Source organism: Mauremys mutica, chromosome 7 (assembly GCF_020497125.1).
Source record: "Mauremys mutica isolate MM-2020 ecotype Southern chromosome 7, ASM2049712v1, whole genome shotgun sequence".
Lineage (NCBI taxonomy): Eukaryota > Metazoa > Chordata > Testudines > Geoemydidae > Mauremys > Mauremys mutica.
The window spans coordinates 112903409-112917540 of record NC_059078.1 but is presented as its reverse complement, the minus strand read 5'-3'; the positions used below and the strand labels follow the sequence as shown (position 1 = coordinate 112917540).

General features: G+C 43.0%; 1 protein-coding gene across 1 annotated transcript in view; it reads left to right on the top strand.

The window, feature by feature from the left end:
• The first annotated feature begins 412 nt into the window (after positions 1-412).
• The window catches only part of INPP5F (inositol polyphosphate-5-phosphatase F), a 94967-nt gene continuing 81247 nt past the window's right edge, over positions 413-14132 (top strand). The window contains exon 1 of the mRNA XM_045025012.1: positions 413-613. Within this exon, the coding sequence (XP_044880947.1) occupies positions 517-613 (97 nt within the window). The 5' untranslated portion in view covers positions 413-516. The remainder of the gene's footprint in view (positions 614-14132) is intronic.

The following is a 14132-nucleotide window of genomic DNA, read 5'->3' as shown; positions in this document are numbered from 1 at the left end:
CGCAGGGGCTCGGAGCTGCTGCCCGCGGAGCTGCGGGAGGGAGGGCCAGACTATGCTGCAGGGCAGGGGCTGGTGGCTGCGGAGGCGGCCCCACCCGCAGCCGGGCTCTTTGCCCTCACCGTTGGGGGGGGGAGGGGGCGCGACCCGGCCGTGGCTGGCGGAGGGGTGCGGGCCACGCGCACGGGGACGGTGATACAGGACTACGGGGGCTTCCCCCGGCGCTGGGTGAGACCGCGCGGCCCCTTTAAGAGGCCGGTGAGCGGCTGACGGGACGGATCACGTGGCCCACGGCTGGAGCCGGAACCCGGCCGGGCTGTGGAGCGTCAGACAGCTGCGAGGCTGTGGAGCGCGGACCAGTGAGGCAGGGGTTGCGCGCGCGCGCTCCCCCTCGCTCCCGGCCGTCTCGCGCGCCGCCGGGCTGTGGAGCCCCAGCTCGGAGCCGGAGTCCGCGATCCCCTGCCCGGGGCCGCGTTCCTTGCCGCTCCCGCCCGCCCCGCCGCCGCCGGGCTCCGGAGGATGGAGCTGTTCCAAGCCAAGGATCACTACATCCTGCAGCGCGGGGAGCGGGCGCTCTGGTGCAGCCGGAGGGACGGTGCCCTGCAGCTGCGACCCGGTGAGTCCGGCGCGGGCGCTCGGCGGCTTGGCGGGGCGAGTCTCCCGCACGCGGGGGCAGGCGGGGTGCGCTCACCCGCCTGAGGAGACCGGCGGGGGGCGGGCAGTGGAAGGACATGGCCGACAGACCCGCTCGGGCTAGGACACGGGGTGGGCAGGCTGGGGAGTGAGCAGGGGGATGGCGGACCGCAGGGGAGGGGAGGAGAAGGGTGGGTGGGGTGGTAAGCGGGGGGGTGTGTGATGGGGGGGGGATGGCGGATCCCCTGGCGGCGGACCCGCAGGGAGTGGTGAACAGGGGGTGATGAGTGGGGGGGGGCAGCGTGGGGCTAGTGATGAGGATGGTGGATCGAGCCGCTGAGGGAGAAGGGTGGTGAGTGGAGGATGGTGGACAGGCGGGGGGACAGGCTGGAGAGCGGGGGTGGAGTGTGGACCCACTTGGGGGGGCAGGCTGGAGAGTGGGGGGGTGATGGAGAACAGGGGGGATGGTGGACACACTGATGGGGGTGGCGGTGGTGGTGAGGGGGATGGTGGGCCCACTGGGGAGGCAGGTAGGGTGGTGGTGGGGGGAGTGACAAGAGAAAAGGCAGCCCTGTGTGGGGGAGCAGGTTGACGAGTGGGGGATGATGAGGATGTGGAGGGGGGGTAGGGTAGCGAGTGGGCTGATGGGGAGGTTGGCAGATGTTCTGCAAGGGCAGACGGGATGGTGAGTGGGGGTTATGGGGAGGTGCTTGAGGATGGCAGATCCACTTGGGCACATGCAGCGTGGTGGTGATGAGTACAAAGCGGGTAGCTGACCCACTGGGGTAGGCTGGTGAGTGTGGAGGTGATGAGGAGGATGACAGACCCACTAAGGGCAGGCAGGTGGCCTGGAGTGGGTGGAGAGGTGACAGAGGATGGCAGGAGACCCATTCAGGTAGACTGCTAGTACTTTTGAGTGCTGGAGGGCTTACAGGGTGGGGATGAGAATCTTGAAAGCCTCGAGGCACTAATAAACACAGAAGTGGTGCTAGTCCATTGGGGGCCCTAAGCAGGAATATCTCCCCCCCCCCCCGCAACACACAATGAAAAGTGAATAGGGGGTCCCATTGACCTGTTCAGGGCCCTAAGAAATTGCTTAGTCTGTTTATGCCTAGTAATGAAACATGAGTTTTCATTCTGTCTTTCCTCTGCAGCCTGAAGCAATGGGGTTGTGATGGTTTGCTACCCCCGCTTAGCAAAATATAACCCAATATTTACAGTCACCTTTCCTCATTATGTTGCTGCAGCCAGGAGTCTGAATCCAAGCACCATGAGGGGAGCTGGATATACAGCCCTGTACCTGGGGGTCTGGGATATGTGTGGTTGTGGGTACAGGGCATGTAGTCCTCTGCTGATTGCCCAGTGAAGTGGGGGCTTTGTCATCTGGTCATTAGAAGGTGGGACTTATGCTGAAATGGCTGTGTGGTCATTGACAGTCTCTACAACATATTTTTTATTCTTGTACTGATGAAGGATTGTACATCAAGGATATATCTCATTCCAGTGGTGAATTTCTTAATCCTTCCTGCTGCTGACAGAATTGGCTTCAGTCAGGTTTTGCTGTTGATAAATTATTAGAGTAGCAGCTTCAACAATGGTTTTAGAGAACTAGTCAGTCACAAAATATAGAACACGACAGAACACTTGTCCCGGTGTATATAATCTAGTATAGGCAGGGTAAAACATCATGCATCAGTTCAGACACATGATGGTGTTGAGGTGTCACTAATAGTCTAAATCAGTTTAAAAGCTGGCTTTGTTTTCCTGTGAATTTTTTCCCCCTGTAAAAATAAACTGAAAGTGTGACTGCCTGCTGTTAATAGATTGTGTTCTCTCTTTAAATTGTATGCGTGCCATTGAAATAGACTGGTGTATGATTCCTGTCCCTCTTGGACCATCATGAAAATGAGGAAGGCCATCTTGTGTGACTGAAACTGTGTGCAAAATAAGCAGTTCTTTGCTATTGATCTTAATACAGGCTGGTTATCTGGCACATTATCTGTTACATAGGGCAAACAATTCCCTCCCCCTTCTCCTGATTTTCTTTTTATGAGCAATCAGGCAGGTTTGTATTTTTGAGCATGTTGTTCTCATCAGACTCACTTCTGTGATGACTTAGTCTATTTTGAAGCAAGTACCAACTTGTTTTGTGTCACTTAATCATATTCAAAGATACAGTCCAAAAAAGTAAAGAAACATAGGGTTATAAACAAGGACTCAGACTCAAATACTGAGAAAAGAAAAATAAACAAAAAAAATGAAACACCCCTTTCCCCCAGCAATAGGGTAGTCATTTTGGATATTACTAAATACAGTACTATTCTAAGAAGTAATCTTCTACCCTTGAGTAATAGACATAGGCTTAAAATTAAGGAAATATTTGGCCCCTGACTAGTTTGTAGTCTGGTATAAAAACTTTTGGGTACTTTAAAATTGCTGGGATATTCCGCTGAAGAGTCTGGCAGCTGCTCATGGACTCTAGCTACTTCAGTCTTACTACCTATACCAGTCTAAAATGTGAGTCCAAGGAAAACTCAGGAAAAATGTTATAAGCATGAGTATAATCAAATCTGTTACCATCTCTTGAGTACCCTAGTCTGTAAAGATGTAAAAATGTCTAGAGTATTTCTAGTAACAAAATACGTAATCTTAAATACTATCAATCTTTATGTATCAAAATAATTATTCTCTCATATTCTCATTTAAATAAAATCCACCCCAAACAACTTTAATATTTGGCCAGGCTTATGTGTGTATGCATTAAAGCAGGGGTCGGCAACCTTTCAGAAGTGGTGTGCCGAGTCTTCAATTATTCACTCTGATTTAAGCATTTGTGTGCCAGTAATACATTTTATCGTTTTTAGAAGATCTTACTATAAGTCTACAATATATAACTAACCTATTATTGTATGTAAAGTAAATAAGGTTTTTAAAATGTTTAAGAAGCTTCATTTAAAATTAAATTAAAATGCAGAGCCCCCCAGACCGATGGCCAGGACCAGGGCAGTGTGAGTGCCACTGAAAATCAGCTCGTGTGCCACCTTTGGCACTCGTGCCATAGGTTGCCTACCCCTGCATTAAAGTGTGTCCCTCTTGCCATTTTAATTTGCATGCTTCAGCTCACTTGAGATGGGTTCTAATGTTGTTCTAGCATCATTTATTTATTACAGGAGCTTTATTTATAGTTTAGGATCTGACCATTTTAATTTACAAACCACATTATAACTAGCTTATAACTACCACTTATAAAATGTCTGCTGACAAAAGCTGGTCTACAGGATAGTTTATTAATTGAATAAATGTTCATAAATCTAATTTTAACTTGATATAGTTATAATTTTCTACAGATGGGTAGAAAGCTATTACTCTGCATGTGAGTAGTAAAATAACAAACTTGCACACACTAGTCTTTGAGATTGACATTCTTGGGGCCTAAAGGCTTTTAATCATCTGTATGCTGTCCGTTGCAGGGATTACTGTGGTCTTGTGGAACCCATTTACTTCAGGGAGGCCTTGTGAGGGTGCAGCAGTCTGTTTGCACGCTGACAATTGCAGGATTGGATTCTTACTGACTGAAAATTTAAAGGAATGCTGTAAATCTGAACTCTACTCAGTTTAAAATAATGAGTAAGTGAAAAGTAATTTGATGCTACATCTGCCCCTTTGCCTTCTTGCCAATTTTTGTTGTGGTTACAGCCGCATTCCTTATTTTTAAATGGTTTTTTTCTTTCCTGTCTCTTGCTGTGTAAAAGACCTAGTGAAACTGATCATACACAAAGTACTTTGAAATGTGTAAAGTAAATCTGAAAAAAAGAAGTGTATTTCTGTAACTAGCTATTTCTTTTAGTAATAATAAATTTACAAAAAACACTGCACTTGTCTGAATTTTTTTTAAAGTTGATAGTTTGCTTTGTTCCATGGCCATTATAATGGTCTGTTTTCCCTAATGACGTGAATGATCAGATTATGTGTCAGTGTTTTATCAGTTAGTAAACAGTAGAGCTATAATCTACGTGCATTGAAATGTTTCATAATTGTATAAGTTGTCAAAATGTTACAGGTAGAATATGTATTGCTCCTTTTTTTTTTTTTTTAAGATGCTTCAGTTTCATTCTGTTTAAACAATACATGTGTATGGTTTGTACTGAATCTCAGGTGGGTGGTAAGCCATGCAAAATATTAATGTGTATGTATCTGAGGCCTTCCATTTGAAGAGCTCAAATTAATTTGCCAACACTACTGAATGTAAGCCTCTTGACATCCCTAGAGATAGGTAAGTATTCTCTCCGTTTTATGGATGAAGGAAATTGAGACAGTGTCTCAGGTCAAAATCACACAAGTCCTGTGGGAGGGCTTTTATTAGAATTCTGCTCTCAAATACCGAGTTCCTTTACAAGTAAACAATGATTTCTCTATTTCATATATACCTCTACCTCGATATAACGCGGTCCTCGGGAGCCAAAAAAATCTTACCGCGTATAGGTGAAACCGTGTTATATCGAACTTGCTTTGATCCACTGGAGTGCGCAGCCCTGCCCGCCCTGCAGCACTGCTTTACCACTTTATATCCGAATTTGTGTTATATCAGTCGCGTTATATCAAGGAATTTAAAGGAACACAGCCATATGTTAGAAACTCTTTCCTACCATTGTTGAAAGTTATACTTGGGATTACTTTAAGTGAAAGACTGGGTCCCAGGCATGGCCAGCAATATGTCTCTTACTCTGTGCATTTGACAGCCCTCTTGAGTATATTCATTTTTTTTAACTGCATTCAGTTTCTGTTGCTGTGTGCAAAAACATACACACAACAGGGAAAGAAACATGAAAAGCCCAAATCAGCAGAGACACTCAGGTCAAGTGTAGTACTTGATATCAAAATGAATTGATTTTAAACAGTGAATTATGTAACTTGGTATGTAGACTTGGTAAAGGAAGTCTATTACAATTTTAAAAATTAAAATTGGCTCCTTAATTTTTTTTTTTTAAGAATGTCTAAAAATGTATATCCATTAGCAGGAAACAAAACTTGTTACTGGTCCTGGACCAGTAAATTTGTGGAGATGAGAGGTGGAGCTTCAAAACAGCTGTATTGTGTATGAAAGTGTTCCTAAAACTGTCAGGGCATGAGGTATTAAGAGTAAATGTCTTTTTGATATTTCTTCAGGATTGAATATATAGCAAGTTTTGAACCAATAGAACATTTAAATTCCTGACTAATCTCCTAGATAGTGGAGAAAACAACTTAACTGGATTGGCTTTATTACAATGAATGTGTCCCAGTCGTTTGACTTCACAAGAAGGCTGACATTATGCCCTAATTTGAGGGATATCTGCTTGTGTTTACACAGGCTTTCTCTAATCGTAGCTGTTTCCTTGTTTGTGGACTTAAAGCGTTATTGAATCTGTATATAGAATCTTTAGATTACTCTGGCACTATATACTGGATTCTTAACTGTCCATGGTATGTCTGCAGCATGAAAATCTTACTGGGTGATCAAAACATACTTTGTTTTAATATGTTGTAAATATGTTTTGACTTGTTCTAGAATAAATTGTTAGCAGTTCTTGTTTACATCTTACCTAGGATTTCCCGGCATGTATCACCATGCAGATTACAAATATGGATTTATTCACTCTTACTACAATGATATATCTTAGTAGAAACTGAGGAACTCCTTGGTACTAACTGATCAGTTAAAAACGTGAGATGACAAGAGACTCTTAACCAGGTGCTCTTCTTCAAGGGGGGGAGAAAGCAATAAAGAGCTCTTTAAGCTAAGAGGAATTGTGTGACCAAAAATTTTGAAGGATAAAACACACACGCCACCTGCAATCATAATGTTTTGGACTGTGATCTCTCAAACTGAACAAGATTGATTGTAGTTACTTCTTGGATCGGACACTTGTGAGGGGAGAAACGGGTGTCCAAAAAGGGTTTTGACTTTAGGTGATATTTTTCCTGCTGTTAGTACTGAGCCAGTATTTTCAGGATAAATATAAAATGTCTTACATTTCACTCAGAAAACATTCAGTCTAACACAGCTTCTAACTGGTGTCACCAAAGACCCCATGACTTTTTTCAAGAGCAGAGGTGTTTTTAGAACTACCCTGTAATTGAATCTATAGGCGCAAACGTGAATTAACAAAAAAGGGCTGTTTCCTAGGAAACAAACTACCGTATATACTCATTCATAAGCCAGATTTTTTTAGTAAAAAAGGGAGGCACCGGAGGCGGGGGTTGGCTTATGAATGGGTATAGAGAGGGAGAGGTGGGACACAGTGCCTGCCCCCAACAGAGGGATTAAGGAGAGGCAGCACAGCCAGCAGAGACAGAAGGGAAGAGGTGACTGCCCGGCCCAGCCTGCTGGAACATACTGTGGCTGCGCCGCCCGGTCTGGCCCGCCAGAGCAGCTCCAGCCAGGTCAGAGACATCCTCCGCTGGCCCTCCCCAGATAAGGTGGGAAGGGATGGGATGGGGAGAGTGTGGGGGTCCCGGGCTAGGGGTGGGGTTATGTGGAGGGTGGTCACAGGGGTTACTCCCCTGACTCCCAGCTTCTCTCCCCCCCCCCCCAAAATTTCCCCACCAGTTGCTGGCGTGCCGGGACACTCATTGCTTTGACCATGTCACTCATTTGCATTCCTCCACTGGCTCCCCTTTCTCTGTCACATCAAATATAAGGTACTTGTCTTCACTTTCAAGGCCCTTCATGGCCTACTCCCACCTTACCTATCATCTCTTGTTGAAATCTTGATAGTAAATTTCCATCTCTGGCCAATAATGCCAGCTTTCATTGCCCCCTTGTGAAATTTTCACAGGCACCTTCATGGTTTCTTCCATGCTGCCCTTCAGCCTTAGGAGGAGCTTAGGTGTTTAGTCCCAGGTGACAGGAGTACCTGACCTACATCCCAGAACACCTTTCAGGAAGAAGAGAGATTAGTATCTTCCAAGTCTTATTGTTTCTTCCTAACGGCCCATCAAAGCTGGTGGCCTGTTGTCTAGTGGGTGTCTCCCAAATACACACAGTTGTTGTTGTCACATAGTCAATATTCCTAACTTTAGATACAAAAATGATACATGCATACAAATTGGATAATCACATTCAGTAAATTATAACCTTTCCAATGATACCTTACAAGACCCATCTTGCATAAAATATATCTTTGTTAGGCCATATTCATATCATGGAAGCGAAGTCTTGTAACCTTTCATCCTGAAAGGTGAAAGTTAGAAGTCTGAAAATAGAGGTTGGTAACAGACAGTTATGCAGACTTACCTTGTTGGCAACAATGATTATCAGCAAAACCCAGAGGATTCAGTTGTTAATACTGTGCCCCCCTTCACTCCTTTCTCCAGATGAATCCTCTGTTCACTGCCACAGTGCAGGAAGTGCTGTGTGCCAATGACACTGAGCGGTAGTCTACACTAATGCATTACATCGGTGCAACTGCGTTGCGTCTGGTGAAGACACGCTATGTCAATGGGAGAGCACTTTATTGTTGGCATAAAATTGCTTACTTTCTTATTTTGCCTATATGAAATTTTAGTTTGCACTAACTTTGTTAGTGCTTTTTATGTAGCCTGTTGTAAAACTAGGCAAATATCTAGATGAGTTGATATACCCCCTGGAAGACCTCAGAGTACCCCCAGGGATACATGTATTCCTGGTTGAGAACCACTGGTGTAGACAAGCCCTAAGTGTGGACATGCCAGCTTGTGAGGAGATGGAACATAATTATGGGATACTGAGTCAGTGGCATAATCCTACACTTTGGAATTGACCCTGACAATGGGAATCTTGGTACGTTTGAATATGAAAATTAATATTCTACTAGTACTGCCTCTCTTTCAAGACTTTATAACGTATCTCCCAGGAGCATAAAAATGCTAGTGCCAAATGGATTAAAACTGCATTAAAATTGTAGAGCTAATGATGTATGCCAAACTTCACTGCTATCACTTAGTATCTCATATCCCCTTCATCTCTGGGGTGAAGGTATAATAGTCTCACTGTCTTTATAGTTCCTAGTATACTTCTGATGCTATGTTTAGTGTTTTAATTCTTGCAGCATTGGACCTTTCTGCATTCACAGTATACTCTTCTAGAGTTTGATTTGGATATACAAAAATGCATTTCCCAAATATGATGAAATTATTTCCTCAGAGCTAAAGAATAATGTGCCGTACATGCTTGGTTCAGGGTGTGACACCTATAAGTTAATCATGAACTTGAGATGAATGACTCATGCTTGATGCAAGTTTAAAGGAGAAGCTGTCTTGCCACTGCATAGCAGGACAGTACGGGAATTTTTAAACCAAGTTAACTTACTATATGTTTAAAGGCTATACTTGGTGACTAAGTTCCATGCACACTTTTGGTTCTGTTTAAAAAAATAAATAAATCTGTGAATTACATCTCATATCAACTTTTTGAAAGGCAAAATAATTCTAGCATATCAACATATCTTGTTTTTGATGCATTACAAATATGCTGTTATGTATAAAACCTACATCTTCGCATGCAGAGTGCAACTTTCAAACTTGTGTTCAAAATATTTTAAATGTATTCTTCAAGAATTCTTTTACAGTGACACATTGGTTCTCTCTTCCCATCCCTTCCTTTTTTTACTTTCCCTTCCTCAAAGGGACCATACCTGTGTCTGAACTGCACTTTAGCTAGACAAGTTCTCCTTTTCCTGTCTCCATTTTCATCACTTTCCTCTTCCCCAAGAACACAGCATGTGCCAGACAGTGCTACCAGGAAATGTAAAAGGCTGAAAATGATAAAGATTTAATCAGCTTCACCTTGCTGCTCCTATTATGTTACTGTGCAAACAGTATGCACAAGAGCAGTGCTATAGATAGGATTATCTCTAGAGAATTCCGACATATAGAGGGAGCTGGAAAATGCAGGATACCCAGGACTTTCTGCCAAATTCAGGCACCCAGACTGAAAAATAAAAATAAATGTACTTGAAACAAAAATTTGTTCATTGTTTAAAAAACTGCTCATTATCAGTGTGCAATCTGACATCTAATACAAATACAAATTAACATGTATCAAGTACAGGAATGATTTTTGAATATTGATTCTTCACAAGCGTAGATTAATGAAAATAGCATGCTATATTAGTATATTATGGCTATTAATTCCTGTAGTAGCTGCTGTAATTAACGATTAAATTAAAAACTAGATGTGCTTGTGCTGGGTGGGGGAGGGAACAAAATGAAAAGTCAGAGCTCTGTTAATTTGGAAGTTCATTACTGTCTAGGTTGTCTGGACTGCTGTTGTGGCGGGTGGGGGGAAACAAAGATTGGCTCCTATTGAGAGAGCCCTGAAGTCAGTGGTCAGACGAAGAACTGACTACAGGTCTGTCTCATCTTACGCTGGGGTTACGTTCCGCAGTCAGCACGTAAAGTGAAAATCGTGTATAGTCAAAATTTCATTGAGTGTAATGGCGGGCAGAATCACCCACACTACAGAAACAGTATTTAAATTATTTTTCTCTGTTTTTTTTCTTGTTTTTGCCGACTGCGTAAAGCTGAAATCGCGCATGTTAAATGCGCCTAAGATGCGACAGACTTGTATAGTAGTCTCCTAACTGATCTTAACTGCTACTACAGAGGTCAGATAACTGTCTCTCCCAGGTCATCCAAGGCTGCTCAATGTGCAGCTGTGCTTAAAAGAGCAAATACGATGTTAGGATATAGAAGTAAAGGGATAGAGAATAATATTAAAAGTATAATGCCTGTTTAGACTTGGGAAGCCAGTCAATTGACTGCCTATTTGACCTTGGTCAAATATTTTCAGATATTGCAGCAAGAGTGTCTGGGGCCTGATTTAGGCCACAGCCTACCTTTTTGGTTGCATCATGGTGTCATCTGTTAGCACTCCTACTTAAATGTTTTGATCACTCCCTTTTTACTATATGATATTGCCACCTATTGGGACAAAGGTGAACTAATTGAAAGTTGAGCATCTTGATTGGCTAGAATCTTCTTGAATAAACATTGTATGTATATCTTTATTTGTATACCAGGCCATCAATGTATGTGACAGTTTTACAAAGCATATTAATCAAGTTAAAAGACCTGGTCTGTGCCCCAAAGAGTTTACACTCTAAACTGACTAGACAAACGTACAGAAAGTAACTCAGGGAGTAGGGGTGGGGGAGGAAAGTTCAATCATTCTCCTTCACCAACACAAAGGGAAAAGATGCAAAGCCAATAAGCTGCTTCCAGAGTTGGCCTGATGCCTACTTAGCATAAGTGGTATTTAAAAAAATATTTTTTCTTATGTAGTTGCTGTTTATTTTATATCTGTTTCATTTCATTTTTATTTTGTAACAGTTCAGTCTTGAATAACATTCTCACTTTAATGCTAACCGAACAATGCACAAAAAAAAGTTGGTAGCAATAATTTTTATTTTTAGAACTTCATTTCACTGTTTCACATTTTTCTGAGTTAAAACAACTCAGTTAAGTAACTTGTTTTTTATAATCAGGCATAAGTGTCTATGTAAGGATAAGTTTTTGGGAGGCCATAAAGTCTTGCTATTTTTTGTTACTGTTGTAATAAATTAGTATTTTAAAATATTTCATAATATGACAGGTCAGTTGAACTATTATTTTTGGTCTGGTCAAATGCCCAACTCTGTGTTTTCTTATATAATCACTTACATCTCCGATTACATCTCGAAGCAATAAAGAAGCCACTACAGAGTCTGAAATATCTGTTCCATGGGCTAGGTGAGGCCTGCAGTGGTCTGGAAGTGAGCAGCTTTTTGCACCAAGCCAATATCTTCAGCTTCCTTCATTGTGGACTCAAACATCCAGTGTCCTAGATTGCGTATGGAAAATACTGCTCTTAACTTTAAGAAAGATAACTATTACTTTATCCCAGGGGTCGGCAACCTCTGACATGCGGCTTGCCAGGGTAAGCACCCTGGCGGGCTGGGCCAGTTTGTTTATCTGCTGCATCAGCAGGTTCGACTGACCGTGGCTCCCACTGGCCGCAGTTCGCCGTCCCAGGTCAGGGGAGGTGGCGGGAAGCCGTGGCCAACACCTCCCTCACCTGCGCCGCTTCCCGCCATGTGCCAGAGGTTGCCGACCCCTGTTCTATCCTAAGGCTACTCTGGCTGCCCACTTTCATAGGATTTGGTTCAAAATAGTGTGTGAACTACCTCATACACGCTGTTTTTCTGTAATTGCCTCTCTTCTCCATGTCCAGCTTAAAAAAAAAAAAATCCCTTCCCTTTTTCTTGCCACCCTTGACTCTTCCTATGTAGATTCTGCTATCAAGCGCATCCTTCCTTTAGCTGTCTGAGTTGCTCTCTTTCTGACTCACTTATTTGTAAAAAGCTAATTTTCCTATGCTGTTTTCTTTTCCTTTCTCCATCTTATGATTGCTTTAATTTATTCATCATTTTACCTTATTGCTGTCAGTTACTTAAACCACGTGCTGTCTTTTATCATTATACAGTTTGTATGTAGGATTCCTTGCAAAATAAAGTTGTCTACAACTCAGAATTTTGATTTTTATATGTATTTGTGATGCAGTCTGTGTTCTTATATGGCTTTGCTATTTGAATTTTTTTAGTGGTAGAAACTGTTTGGGAATACAAAGTGAGCACACAAGATTCTTTACTAGTCTTGCTACCTGAATTGGTGCAGATGCATATTTGAAACCTAGTCTCTTCCTTGAGAAATGTAATTGTCTTCCTATTCCAAGCAAATTTATATATAAGATGGTAAATACCTCTTGATGTAATTTATATTAATTTCATTAAGGAGTAAATTAACAAAGTATTTCTGAGCCTTTTGTGTTCAGAGGATGTTAGGACTGGTCAGGGATGGGGAAGATGCATGTAAAATTTCTGTTCTATTTCTTGCCATAAAGGGTTTGATGTGTACTACACTTTGGTCGTGACTCCTGAAGGGATTCTTTCAGCCTCTTGCTTTATGCCTTATTATTACTGCTAGGACTTTGGCCCGCCAAATCCCCCGACCCCCCACTATTTTTGTTGGGAGAGAGTGCTTCCTTGAAATGAAGCCATTAGTATGTATCTGCACCTTTGAAAGCTTGTAACATTTAAAGGGGGCTGGCATACTTTTGTAAGATGAAGATAGGGAACTGTACAGACCTAAGGGTTGTCTTTTGTGTTGGGATGGCTTGGTAAGATGTATGTATGAAGGGAGTGTGGCCAGATGCTTCTCTGGCAGTGGGGTGTGCTCAGTAAGAGCTCTGGAAATTAAACTGGCATCCTTAAAGAATTGTTGCTTAATTGGGCCTCCTGTGAATTTTCTGCTGCTCAGACCCGGGTTCTGCCACAAATGGTAATTATGATATACTCTCATAAACTCATAGACTCAGGTCAGAAGGGACCACTATGATCATCTAGTCTGACCTCCTGCACAACGCAGGCCACAGAATCTCACCCATCCACTTCTACAACAAACCCCAACCTATGTCTGAGTCACTGAAGTCCTCAAATTGTGGTTTGAAGACCTCAAGCTGCAGAGAATCCTCCAGCAAGTGATTCATGCCCCACGCTGCAGAGGAAGGCGAAAAACCTCCAAGGCCTCTGCCAATCTGCCCTGGAGGAAAATTCCTTCCCGACCCCAAATATGGCGATCAGTTAAACCCAGAGCATGTGGGCAAGACTCACCCGCAGCACCCAGGAAAGAATTCTCTGCAGTAACTCAGATTCCATCCCATCACAGACCACTGGGCATACTTACCTGCTGATAATCAAAGATCAATTGCCAAAATTAGGCTATCCCATCATACCATCCCTTCCATAAACTTATCAAGCTTAGTCTTAAAGCCAGATATGTCTTTTGCCCCCCCTACTCCCCTTGGAAGGCTGTTCCAGAACTTCACTCCTCTAATGATTAGAAACCTTCGTCTGATTTCAAGTCTAAACTTCCTAGTGTCCAGTTTATACCCATTTGTTCTTGTGTCCACGTTGGTACTAAGCTTAAATAATTCCTCTCCCTCCCTGATATTAATCCCTTTGATATATTTATAAAGAACAATCATATCCCCTCTCAACCTTCTTTTGGTTAGGCTAAACAAGCCAAGCTCTTAAAGTCTCTTTTTTCATAAGACAGGTTTTCCATTCCTCGGATCATCCTAGTAGCCCGTCTCTGAACCTGTTCCAGTTTGAATTCATCCTTCTTAAACATGGGAGACCAGAACTGCACACAGTATTCCAGATAAGGTCTCACCAGTGCCTTATATAACAGTACTAACACCTCCTTATCTTTGCTGGAAATACCTCGCCTGATGCATCCTAAAACTGCATTAGCCTTTTTAACGGCCATATCACATTGGCGGCTCATAGTCATCCTGTGATCAACCAATACTCCGAGGTCCTTCTTCTCCTCTGTTACTCTCTGTAAGCTCAGTTTGAGTTGTGTTGTATCTTGCCAACTTGGAGGGAACCTTTATTGCCACAATAGATTGCATTCCTTTGTTTCAGTGCAAGCTGCAAAGCTTC